Source organism: Acinonyx jubatus, chromosome X (genome assembly GCF_027475565.1).
Source record: "Acinonyx jubatus isolate Ajub_Pintada_27869175 chromosome X, VMU_Ajub_asm_v1.0, whole genome shotgun sequence".
Taxonomy (NCBI): domain Eukaryota; kingdom Metazoa; phylum Chordata; class Mammalia; order Carnivora; family Felidae; genus Acinonyx; species Acinonyx jubatus.
In genome coordinates, this window is record NC_069389.1 from 122,549,569 (window position 1) to 122,562,097 (window position 12,529).

Here is a 12,529-nt window from a genome sequence, read left to right on the forward strand (position 1 = left end):
ACTCTGGGAGGCCTGGTGCCTGTAGCCCAGGGTGAGGGCAGGGGGAGGAAAGACACCCCCCTAGGAGGGGCCCCAGCAGATGGGGCTGGAATAATGGATCCAGCTTTGTTGGTTGGGGAGCCAGCTGCCCCGGGACCTACTGAGGAGACCGGGAGAAGTGTGGGAGGCTGAAAGTGGCACACCCGGGGCTTGGGTGGGATGCCATAATGGGCCCCAGTAGACCAGCTATGGCGTGACCTTCGTCCCATATGCCAGTGGTTGGCACCGTACTTGGTCGCCCCACCCCAAGGCCTGAGGGCGGGATGAGAGAAGCAGTGGGTGGGCCCAGGCCCCCACCCCCCGCAGATAGCAGGATCTGCAAGGGAGGCCCATGGTCAATGTCACCATGTGTTAGAGAGGAAGGAGGCAGGCAGGGTGACCCGCTGGCCACCGGCCTGCTTGTGACATTGAGCAGCACTCTCTCTCTCTCTCTATTTCTCTCTCGTGCTTGGGGTCCCCCACTCTGGGGCTATGAAAAGGCGTGCGGGAGACCAAGGGGTCTCTGATACTTGGTAGCCTGGGAGCGGCAGGGGTGGGGGGTCTGTGACAGAAGGCTGCAAAGTCCCGAGGGCAGGAGAGAGAGGCAGAAGTGAGGCCTAGGCAGAGAGAGGAGGGAGGTGGGCCAGCCTGTGACTGGTCTCCCCACTTAGGAAGGAGGTGTGGCCTCAGCCACACAGGGGTCCCAACCAACTGAGCCCACACTGGCTCCTTCTGCAGATCAGGTGCGACCCACCTTCGGGAACCGCAGCCTGGACCAGCCACAGGTGCAACCCACTTCCAAGGAAGGAGCCCACAAAGCCCCCGCCCAGCACCCAGCACCCAGCTCGAAGGCCCCCGCAGGCCAAAGCTGGCTCAGAGGGAGGAGTCACCCCGAGCAGCCTAGGAGCAGGAGTGGTGTCACAACAAGGGACCTAGCAGCAAGCGGGCCCAGCCACAGACCATAGCCAAAATGGGGGCTGAAGCAAGGCCCAAGGCCACCAAGCTCGGGCCCTTTCAGGCCAGCAGGGCCTCCTGAGCCCAAGAAGGGACAGTGGCCACCAAGGAGGGCCAGGGCAGGAAGGCAGGAGGCCAGGCACCCAGGCGATAGGGCCCAAAGCCCAGAAGGCCCCCCCAAAGGTGAGAACCGGCCAGGACAGGTAGCCCCCAGATGAAGCCTGCAGGGGGTGATGGGGCTGTGCCTGAATCTCAAGTGGCTGAGGCTTGGTCACACGTCTCCCAATCATACCAGCGTCACCAGCCCCTCGGGCCCCCACCCTGCTGTCAGTGTGCCCAAGCTGAGTGGCCCCGCGTACAGGGCCCCGGGCGAGCTCCTGTCCCTCATCAGGCCCCTGTTGCTACATGACCAGGCTGGGGCTGTGTCTGTTGTCCTCTAGGGGCCTTCCACCAACCTGGCTCAGGGGGCCGGCACCGAAAGAAGGATCATGGCCAAGGCCAAGGTGGCCGCAGCACCAAGAAGACCACAGGCCACGGGCAAAAAAGGCCTAGAGGCAGGCACAGGCACGGGTTCACGGACCTGGGCACCTCACAGCAGGCCATGCCATCCCTGCCAGCCTCCTGCCTCCTGACCCAGGAGGCCATCACCCGCAGCAATGTCAAGATGAAACACGTCCCTGCCCTGACTGACCCTGGCCTAGCCATGCTCCACCTGGCAGGTCGGTGACCCCTTTCCTCCACACTCACCCTTATGGCAGGAGTAAGAAGGCCACGCACTTGGGGTTCTCCTCTAGTGGGTCCTCGGCCACTGTGGCTGCAGCATCGCTGTGCCTGGAAATGGCCCACCTACCTGTGCGTCCTGGTTAGCAGTGAGAAGATGCCCTGATGCCCAAGAGCCAGCTCCTCCGGTCCATGTTGGGGAGGTACCGAGTGGCAGAGGGGAGGGGGACAAGGGAGCGCGGAGTCCAGCTGCCCTGTGTCTGCACAGAGCATGAAATGGCCAAGATCCCATCCCGCACGTTCCCCGGGCTGCCAAATCTGCGGCGGCTGGACCTGAGTCAGAACAAGCTGGATGCCCGAGGCCTGCACCCCTGTGCCTTCAAGGTGTGCAGCACCCTTCCGCTTGTGCTCCCGGGAGGAGGGCCGGCAGGTCTGAGATGGCTCCAGGCGGCCACCGTGCCTCTCCCCACCCTGCCTGGGGTGATCAGGCCTGGAGGAGGCGCTGCGCAGACCACCCAGCATGGTGGGCTTCAGTGATTTGGGACAACACGGTCCACAGCTGGGTGTGGAGAGCAGCGTGGATCCTCGGGCCCCCACAAGGGATCCTTGCGTCCCCACAAGAAGTTCTGGGAGAAACCGAGCAGCGATTCTCAAAACCCGCAGACAGACCTGCTCCAAGCCGCAGTGCAACCAGATAGGTGTCCCTCGGGCAGAATCAGCCCAAAGCCATGCCCAGAAGGCCTAGCCTGCCTAGTGGCACCGCGGTCCCCAGCCCCCTCTTCCCCCTGCCCCCCAGAATCTGACACGGCTGAAACTGGATGGGAACTCGCTGTGCACAGTGCCAGCCCTGCAGCAGCTTTCAGAGTGTGGGGGTGGGCCCTGGGGGCAGGGGTTGACAAAGCCAGGCCTGGGAAGGGGGGCGGGGGGCGGTGGGGGGCTGTTGGTGAGGCAGAGGAGAAGTGCGGGCGAGGGGAGGGCCTCTGCTGGAGGGCAGAGAAGGGAGGACTGGCTGGGACAGTGGCCCTGGCCTCTAGGAGCTACACAGGGAGTTCCCAGGGGGCCCCCAGACCCCTGCAGTCAGGTCACGTGCCCATCCGCCCACCTGCCCTGCAGGGCTCAGCCGGCTGCTGACGCTGGAGGTGGAAGGGAAACAGCCGCAGGATGGCAACATCTCATCCCTGGCCTTTCAGCCCCTACACAGCCTGCTCTACCCGGGGCTGGACCGAAACTGTCTGCGGACCATCCTACCTGGCCTGCCAGCCTCCCTGCAGGTGAGCCAGTGGGTACAGCTGCCCATGAGGATAGTTTTAAAGATAAACCCACAGAGCCTCGGTGCCAGAGGGCCTCTCCTCTGACTGACCTAACCTTCCTGAGGCCCACAGTTGGGCCTTGAGGACCGTCTTCGGCCTTCTGGGTGTCCCTGAACAAGGCTCAGGCCCGCCCTGGGCCCCCCGGCCCCCCTGTGCTGGATGGTGCTCTTTGAGGCCGTGAGGAGCCCTGGCACAGCTGGAAGGTGTTGCTGGGATCCTCTGCAAGATGGCCATGGCCCCAAGAGGGACAGACATGGCGACACCTGCAAGGGGATAGGGAGCCAGGCCAGGCAGGTGGGCCCCTCACCCTCACCCTCAGCCCCGGCCCTAGGAGCTATACCTGGGCACCAGTGTCGTCAAGGAGGTGACAGAGGGCATGCTGAACCACAGCCTCGGCGTACTGGTGCTCCGGGAGGACCTCCTGGCACCCCGTGCTCGGATTGACCTTCCGAGAGTGCTGCCGCCCGACCTGGCACTGTGTGAGCTTTACCCCGACGGGCACGTGGATGCCCGAGAGGGGGGATTCACTCAGAAGGACCCAGAGAGTCACAAGGAGGGGTGGCTCCATTGCTTTCGGGCCTGGTCTCAGGTGGGTCAGCTGGGTCATCTGCCTCCCTGCTCAGGGCTCAAGGTGACCTGGGCCCTGAGCCACCCACCTGCTACTCCAAGAGTTTCCTCTGTCCCTCCCACCCAGCAAGATCCCCAAAGCCACAGAAACCCCTTCCTCTGCTGGGAATTGCCCTGTAGGCCCCCAGCCAGCTCCCCTGGGAGGTGGCGTGGGCAGGGATAGAGGGGCAGCAGGGGCAGCGGGAACTGGCCAGGTGTTGAGTGAGATCAGCTAGGAGGTGACAGGGCAGGAAGGTGCATGGAAGAGGTGGTGGGCACGGGAAAGAACAGCGTGTGGGTGTCCTGGGGCGTACCAGACAAATGCCACATACAGGGTAGCTTAAGATAACAGAGATTTCTACTCCCACAGCTCTGGAGGCCGGAAGTCTAAAATCGAGGCGTTGACAGGGTCACACTCCCTCCACAGGCTCTAGGGCACAATCCTTCCTCGCCTCTTCCAGCTTGGTGGCCCCGCGTGTTCCTTGGCTTATGACCACACCACTCTAGTGTTGGCCTCCGTTGTCACATGGCCTTTTCTTCTGTGTGTCTCTGTGTCTGTCCTCTTTTGTCTCTTATAAGGACACTTGTCATTGAATTTAGGGCCCTCCCTAATCCAGGATGATCTCATCTTGAGATCCTTCACTTACATAGGCAAAGACCCTTTTGCCAAATAAGGTCATGTTGACAGGTTCGGGGCAGACGTATATTTGGGGGCTACTATTCACCCCACTACGGGAAGGGTCCAGAATGAGTCCTTATGATCTGGTTTGGACAACTGGGTGGAGGTGCCAGCAGAAGGGATCCCAGAGGAGACTTGGCTCTTACAGGCACTGCCTAAGGAGTAAGGACGTGGTCCTGGGAGCAAGCAGCAGGAGGGCTGGGAAGTACAATCCGTGGGGTCTGGTGACCGCCATGGCAGGGCAGGGGGTGGTAGGCAGGGGTCAACAGACACTCCAACCGTACATTCCAGGGACCAGAGCCTCCCGCCCTGTACCCTCATGTTCCAGGAAAATGTTACCAGGACGTTTGGGTTTAATTATTCTTTTTTCCTCCCCCCCCCCCCCCGCTTGCCAAGGGGGCAAAGGAAAGCAGACAGCAGCCTAGGGAGGGGCCTCCCAGCCACTGTTCCACTCCCACCACGGGGCCTGGGCAGGGGGCCGGCGGCCGGTCAAGGCTTGCTGGCGCCGCCCCGCTTTCCTCTGTCTGGTGGAAGAGGAGGGGGCCCCTCCGCTGGCAAGGCGGAAGCCCTGGAGCCCCAGCCCCCGTGGGCTGAGGGGCGGCATGGGCCCCAAGGCCAAAGGGCTGGCCCGCCCACAGGAGCTGGGGATGTCACAGCCCGCGTGGAGTGACCTGGGCTGACGTCCACCCAAGCTGCACCGCCTGCTTCCCTGATCCCTCAGGGTCCCCAGCCGCGGCCCCTGGGAGCCTTAGTTTTCTCTCCGTCCCCATCCGTCTTCTGCTGATCAGGCTGAGTGAGACAGGAAGAGGACAAGAGAGTGTGTAAGGACGAGAGGAAAGGGCTCTGGAGCTGAGCGGGGCAGAGTGGAGACAGACTGAAGTGGGCCAGCACCTGTATCTGCACTGCTTTGTCCCCTGGACGTTTTAGGAGCCCCCGAGGCGGGGGAAGGAGTGGGAGAACGCTGGCCTCACTAGCCCTGTGGTGAACTGGGAAGGGCCCCACCCAGATCCCCTTTTCCCAGCCTCTTCAGACAGAGGAGGACGCAGAAGCCAGACAGGGCCTGGCCTGACTCACGGTCAGACTGCAGCTGGCCTCCCGGCCCTTCCCAACAGTTGGGAGCTCTGGTGGCCTCTGCCACCTGGGAGCCAATGCCCACTCTCTTCTTGGGTGTGGACCAGGCACCTTGATTTGCAGCTTCAGCTGTGGCTGCGGTTCCTCCTGGGCACCACCGGCTCACCCCACACCTGAACACCCATCCTGCAGGAAGCTGGAGACCCTCGACCTGTCCCACGACCCGCTGGTGCACGTGCCTTCCTTCCGCCACGGGGCCTTCGGCGCCTGCCACCGCACCACAACCGCACGAGCGCATCCCCGGCTACGCGTTTGCGCACACGAAGCCAGGCCTGGAGCTCCTGTCCCTGTCCCACGAAAGCCTGTGCACCGACGGCGTCCACGGCGTGTGCTTCCTCGGCCTTCGCGCCTCCCTGACTGGGCCGCTGCTGGATCGCAACCAGCTGCGGGCCGTCCCCCGGGGCCTCGGGGGCCTCAGGGGGCTGCGGGGGCTGCGTCGGAGCCACAAGATCAGGTGGGGCTGTACGCCTGGCCCAACACGCTGTCCCACCACGCCCCACTGCCAGCCAGGGGAGAGAAGGGCAGCTGAGGCCGGGGGCGGGGAGGGGGGGGCCCTGCCTGGCAGGTGGGCCCACGGGAGGAGCCCATCACTGCTCCTATCCATATCCACCTTGGTTGTCACGACGGGAGGCCATGCCCGGTGGTTGGCAGGCCCGGGCAGCCACGGTGGAGGGCTGCAAGAGGCAGAAATCTGGGCAGGGGTGGCCAAGGGGGAGGTGAGAGGGCCCTGAGCCTCCAGTGGGGAGGTGGCAAGTGGTGGCCATGACCTGCGTGACCAGCTTCCCTGGGTCTGTTTCTCTCCTCTTGTATGACACCTGCTTCTGCTTTCTGGGGTCTTCACTCCTCCGCTTGACCCTGCCACCCCACTCTATAGACAAGTGCCCCTGAATTCCATCTGTGTGACAGTCCAGTGGCTCAGGACTCCAACCTCATCCCCACGCACCTGGAAAACAGCCTTATTGACCGGCGCCGCATCCTGCCCACCGCCTTCTCCTGCATCTGAACCTGCTTCGGCAGTGTGGTCCTCTGGCCCCAGCAGGGGGCGGGGGCTGGGGAGGGATCCTGGGATTCCTGCCCCCCACCACTCCTTAGGACTGGTTGGGGAGGGGGGGGGCCCAGGTCTACCTCCACTTGATCTTTGCACTACTAACAGAAAGATCTAGAAGACCCAGCTGTTTCAGATGCTCCCACTTCCCATTGACTGCTGAGGCCCCTTCACTTAGTAAATGGCCCAGCAGGGTACCGCGCTGGTCTGGAATGGAACATAATAAATGCATCTCATTCAAGCCCAGAAGCCTCTGTCAGCCTCCCTCTCTCCCTCCTGGATTTAAGCTACACTTGCGTGCTGGCTGTCTATTGTGCAGGCAGTTAAGAGGGCCTGCTTCTAGAAGCTTCTCCAAGAGCCTCCCCAGCCCCACCCACCCCAGCCAGGGTACTGAAGTCCCCAGTAGCTCAGCCCCAAGCCATCTGGGGGCCAGGCTCACCTCAGTTGCTCAGGACAGTATCAGTACCTCTCTTCAGGAAGCATCCCCGTCCCAGGTGTGGACCGACAGAGATGGGCTCTGCTGGCAAAGCAGGCTGATGTGGAGGCCCCTGGTGCCTGCCCTTCATCCTAAAACCACTCACACTCGTACCTGTACCAAGGCCGGGGACACCCCTCGTCCCTCCTCCCCCTAACCCAGGTCCCAGGGCCCTCACCCTGGTCCCCCACCCATCCCCGGTGCATACACATCCCCATGCCAGCCTGAGGGTCACCATGGCCCCACCCAAAGCCCTTAGAGGCAGGGACAGGCATCAAAAGACGTGGGACCCAAATGTACCTTTATGAGACCTGGTACCAGGGAAGGGTAGGGAGTGCTTGGTGTGTGGGAGGCCAGACCTGGCCGGAGATGCTGACCGTCTGGCGGACGAGGCAAATGCACACACCAGCAAGCTGTGAGGGCTCAACCCTGCGGAGCGCCGAGGACAAGACAGGACTGCCATGCTGGGTGGGGACACGGGCTTTGCAGAGCCCCCTGAAGCCACTGGGGCAGTCCCTCTGCTTGTGCGAGGGGACCACTGGGAGCAGGGTAGGGTCACCAGGTCAGCCTTGACAGCTCACAGTGCCACCATACCTGGTGCTGGGGCGGGTGAGGGGTTGGGGGGGCGGGGCACAACCAGCCAAGAGCACAGCTGACCCAGCCCCTGCCCCAAGGGAGTGAGAAGTTCATGGTGGTGTGAGGGCCAGAGAGAGAGCCAAGTGACAGGCATCAAGGATGTGGCAGGAGCAGGACGGGCCCCAGATTTCAGTGCTGCTGCTGGATGTGGGTGGAGTGAAGGAAAAAGGGCACCAAGTCCCCCAGTGCAGACGCCTTGCCCTGCCACCACCTCTGGCTGGGGTCTAGGACTATGAACTGCAAGTCTTATGTGGGTCCCATTCCCGCAGCCAGTCCCCCACCCCCAACCCTCATCCCTACCCCCACCCTGGAATTCTCAGCAGAGAAAGGGCCAGACTCAGGCAGGGGGCGGGGAGAGGCCTGGGAAGCTTGGGGAGTGTTTGCTTTGGACTCATCTTTACATTCCTTCTCCTCCGGGCCCAGGCCCACAGATATGGCACTTCCTGTTTGGGCTGGGTCAGAGGTCAGCAGCCCTAGAGGCGCTGGCCCGATGGGAGGGAGGGCCTGCCTCGTTCCCAGCTCTCATGAACCCTCCTCCCCAGCCAGCCGCCTGGCCTGGGCCCTGCACTCCTGCTCCGGTCAACCCCCGGTCCCCTCCTCCCCCATAGTCATAGAGGTCAGGCCCTAGGGAGGCACAGGAAGTTCAAGTTAGGTGACCCCCCCCCCATCCCCCGTGGGCCTCCCCTTCCTGCTGCTCTTACCTCTACTGAGCAGATGAGGCCAGAGGGCCTGGGAGAAGGGCCACACCCCAAGGCCCACCTGCTTGTCAGGGCAACCTGGCCTTGAGGGACAGAGAAGGGCAAGGGACACAGGAGGCAGGCAGCCCAGGTAGTTACTGGGGTAAATTCCACTTCAGACCGGCAGCTACTTGGCCCTTGGGGCTGTTGTCAGGTGGGCTGAACCCAGGCCTGGAAGCCTGTCCTTGATCTTCCTGAGCAGAGCTGGGCCCAAGACAGCACAGACGCAGCCAGACCCCTAGTGGATGTCTCCCATTGGGCTCCCCAGAAACACACTAGGACTAGGAAGCAAGGGTTAGCTCACAGGGAGTTTACTGGGATGTCTTGGGGCCACCACCTGGGGGAGGGGAGGACAAGAACAGGAGTGGCCCAAGGAGAAGGTGGCCCGTGACTGATGACCGTCCAGGCAATCCCCACGGAGGCTCTGGAGCTGAGCCAGTCCTGAGTCGGGGCAAGGGGACTGGGAGTCTATATAACCCATCATCCTTGCATGGGGCTGCCCAGCGGAGAGTAACATTCTCTCCTGAAGGCACGGGGTGCCGGCAGCTGAAGGCCAGGACCTTCAGTCCAACAGGGGAGATGGCTCCGGCAGCACGGCATGCCCACAGTGGGACATCCCCGGACAGAGCCCCAGCCGAGTGTAGCCGAGACCTGCCGGTGCGACCAGGCCCGCCCGTTGCCCTGCGCCCACGCCTTCCTCACCGGCATCTCTGACCCCATATCCTCTACTCATGCATGCCAGCGTGGCAGCGATTACTGTGCTCCTGTTTAGGGCAGAGCTGGCTCCACTGGGGCATACGGTGGTGGGCATGGCCTGGAGCGCTGGGCGTCTGAGGGGTGACTGCAGTCAGGTGGCAAGAAGGGCGGCACTCGTCCACCCTCAGATTGAGACAGGGGTATTGAGGTGGTGGGGGTGACACTGAGGGGAAGGACGGTGGGGACAGTGCAGACCCAGAAGGGGACACCTGGGCCAACAAGTGCAAGCAGTGGAAAATACGGACAGGGAGCAGATGTGTACCCCTTGGGGCCAACCCCCCGTCTCCTTCCCCGGGACCTCAGTGGAATGTTGTCCCACTGCCCACCCCTCCCAGCTACAGGCCCAGAGTCCTGCCCATCGGCTTCCAAATTCTCCGACCTGCCTGCTCCTTTCTGTCCCCGGCGCCCCTAACCGAGGGCCCGCCTCCCACCCCTTGCCAGGCTCCCTGCTTAGCTTTGGGCACATTTGCTTCCGAGCCTTCCTCCTGCCTCGTACCGTGGTGGCAAGCTTGGTTCACGTCCGGGAGAAACAGGCCCCGGAAGGAGCAAAGGATACGCCCGGCATGGTGTGCCCATGCCTGGGCTCCCCTCCCATCCTTGCCCGTGTAGCAACTGCCACCAGGGCAGCCACGCAGGGCCCATCCAAGAGATGCTGGCCACCCGGCCCCTTCCCCTGTGCCTGCCCTCACCCACTGCCCCAGATGGAACCCCCTGGCCCCACAGGCAGCAGGAAGACCCAGGGGCGGGTCCTGGGTGCTGGCCTTCCCCCACCTGGGGAAGACCATGGCAGCCTCCCCGTATCTCACCGGCTTCTTGGGCAGCCCACAGATGCCTCCCTGAAGCACAGCCCCCTGTCCACCTTCCCTCATCTAGCCACACCCCAGACCATGCCTCTCTAAAGATAGCTAGACACAGGCCCAGCCCCCATGGAGACCCCTCTGGGCCCTGAAATTATAGCCCTGACGGCCTGGGGCAGAGAGCCACTGTGTGATTATGTCCTCAGGGGCAGGTCAAAAAAAGCTCTGGCATAGAGAGTGCCAGCTTTCACTGGCCGCACCTCAGCTATCGGAGCTGGGAAACTTCCAGATAGTGGAGGCTCGGCTCACTCCGCGGCAGCTCAGTTTCCTCTTGGGCCTGTTCAACATGAGCCTCATCCGGAATGGTTCCTAGCCCCCTGCACCAAGAGGGTCCCCCTGAGCACTTAGGCATGGAACCTCAGGGCTTCAGGATGTTACGACTCCAGCCTCCAGGGACCCTCGAGGTGGGAGGGGCTGTCTCCTGGTGACTGTGGGCCTGGTTCTCACCCTGTCCCTGCCCAGCTACTCAGAGTGTGGAGCTTGGGAGTGGATGAAGCCAGCGGGCTGCCAGTGACAGTTACGTGCAGGGCTGTGAACTTGGAGATGCTGGCTTGCCTTCAGGGGCTGCAGCGCCCAGGAGTCCTGAGGGCCGTCTCTGAGATCTCGGCTGAGTTCCGGGCAGGGTCACTTGCTCGAGCAGTGACCTTGATATGCATGATATGTCCCTGTCTGGGCGTTTGTCTGGAAGGCAAAGGCGTCAGGGCACTCCCTTGGTGAGACCACTTGCTTTGGGCCGGCTTTGCAAGGGTCCTGTGTGGGCACCCCAGGGAAGGTAGCCCAGGGTGCTGCTGGAGAGCCACCTCCTCCCAAGAAGCCCTCTCTGCAGCCCCATCCAGCGCTAGTACCTAGGCCTGTGCGGTTTCCTTTGTAGCACTCATCACAGTTGGTCACCATCATGCTTCCTCGAGCACATCCTTGCTTCTGGTCCAGCAGCTCATGTGCTCAGGGGGGCGGAGAACAGTGAGGCTGACTGACTCTGTGCCCAGGGGAGGGAAAGAGAGACAGACGAGAGATCTAAGGAAGGAGTGAGGAGCAGGAGGGAAGTGAGGAGGGAAGAACAGATAGGGGAGCGATGCGTAGAGGCAGACAGGGATGAGCAGGGACCCAAGCAAACAGTGCAAGGCAGAGAGGCCAGGAAGGCCCCAGAAGGGGGCTGGCAGAGGGCCCCCGGAGCTCAGGGCCATGCTGTCCTTTGCAGGCCCCAGAGGCTCACAGGGCCAGCAGCCGGGTGGGCTGGAGCTCAGGAGGAGCTCCCTCAGCTGCCATCACCTTGGTAGGGGCCCTTTCAAGCCCTTGGGAGCCCCGCCTGCTGGGCCACCTCCCGGGGCCCCAGACTCTGCCCTCCAAGCAACCCTACCAAAGGCAAGGTTTCGTGCCCCAAAGGGAGCGGCAACTCGAAGCCTGCCTGCTGTGTGCCCCGCTTCTTTCCTGGGCCTCCCCCCTCTAACTTTGAAGGCAGGGCACAAACAGCTGCAGGCCAGCTGTTAGGGGACGGGCTGCCGCTGACTCCAGGTCCTTCACACACAGCCCTACAGGATGGCAGGGGGCTTGGATTGCCCCACCCCAGGAGCCCCCCACAGCTGCTTACGGGCCCTGCCTTCCCCTCTGCTCCCTTCAGCCTGCACACACTCCCAGCTTAGCACCCCTGCCCCTGCCAGTCCTCCTCTCTCCCGACCCGATACCCCTGCCCTGCTACCTTCGAGCACTTTCCCTGCACCCTGGGGCTGCAGGCCGGGTACCGGAGAGCCGGCTGGGGCAGCTAGGTGAGGGCTTGCTGCAGTCTGATCTGGGGCACCAGGATCACCCGGCACTCTGCAGCCATTTGGGGAAAGTGTTCGGGCTAGGGCTCTGGGGCCCTGTGTGCTGGTATCCCAGAGTCCGGGGCATGCTGGGAGAGGACCCTCGTCACCCATGGGTCCACGCTGGCGGGGACCGGGGTCTGCCTCCCACGGCCCCCATGACCCCCATGACTTGGCCGGCCCTGTCCACCGAGTGTTCTTGTGGAGCTAAGACAGCTGTGCCTTGGCCTCCTTCAGAGCCTGGGGGCCTCAGGAAATGCATGCGCTTCCTTCCTGCCTTGCCCTCCATGCTGCCTTCCCCTGCCTCCTGCCGCCTCCTCCCAGCACTGGGAGGCCAGAGGGCAGGAGGCCACTGCTCCTGCTAGCCAGCAAAGACTTGCTGTCCCCGGCACAGCTTCAGCTGGGGTCGAGGTAGTTCCTTGTGCTTCAGGGAAAGCCGAGGCCTGGGGACAGGGAGGGGAAGAGGGAGGCCCAGGACTGAGGTGCTGCCTGGCTGGTCTGGGAGTGGCCCCCAAATTAGAGGGCCAAGCCGGCCGAGTGACTCAGTGGGCCTTGGGCCGGGCGTGCAGTTATGCCTTATTGCAGACTGCAAACCACAGACACAAGAGCCTTCCAGGCGCAGGAACCGTATTTACAGAAATATTGCCCCAGATGCATCCCCCAGCTGCAGGAAAGAGCTCCAGGGTGCATAATGTGCCCTGTGCACAGGGCGTTGCCTCATGGTCACTCCCAAGCTCCCTCCAGGAACGTGCCTGGCTGACGCCCAAGGGTGCGCACTGCACGGGGGACACTGAGGCTGCCCCACC

General features: G+C 63.0%; 1 protein-coding gene across 1 annotated transcript; it reads left to right on the forward strand.

Annotated features, from left to right (window-relative positions):
• The first annotated feature begins 591 nt into the window (after positions 1 to 591).
• Positions 592 to 6,700, forward strand: LOC113597401 (uncharacterized). The gene is made up of 3 exons (XM_053201857.1): positions 592 to 2,963; positions 5,551 to 5,880; positions 6,298 to 6,700. Exons 1-3 carry the CDS (start codon positions 2,854 to 2,856, stop codon positions 6,419 to 6,421), a joined length of 564 nt encoding a protein of 187 aa, XP_053057832.1. The 5' UTR covers positions 592 to 2,853; the 3' UTR covers positions 6,422 to 6,700.
• The last annotated feature ends 5,829 nt before the right edge of the window (positions 6,701 to 12,529 follow it).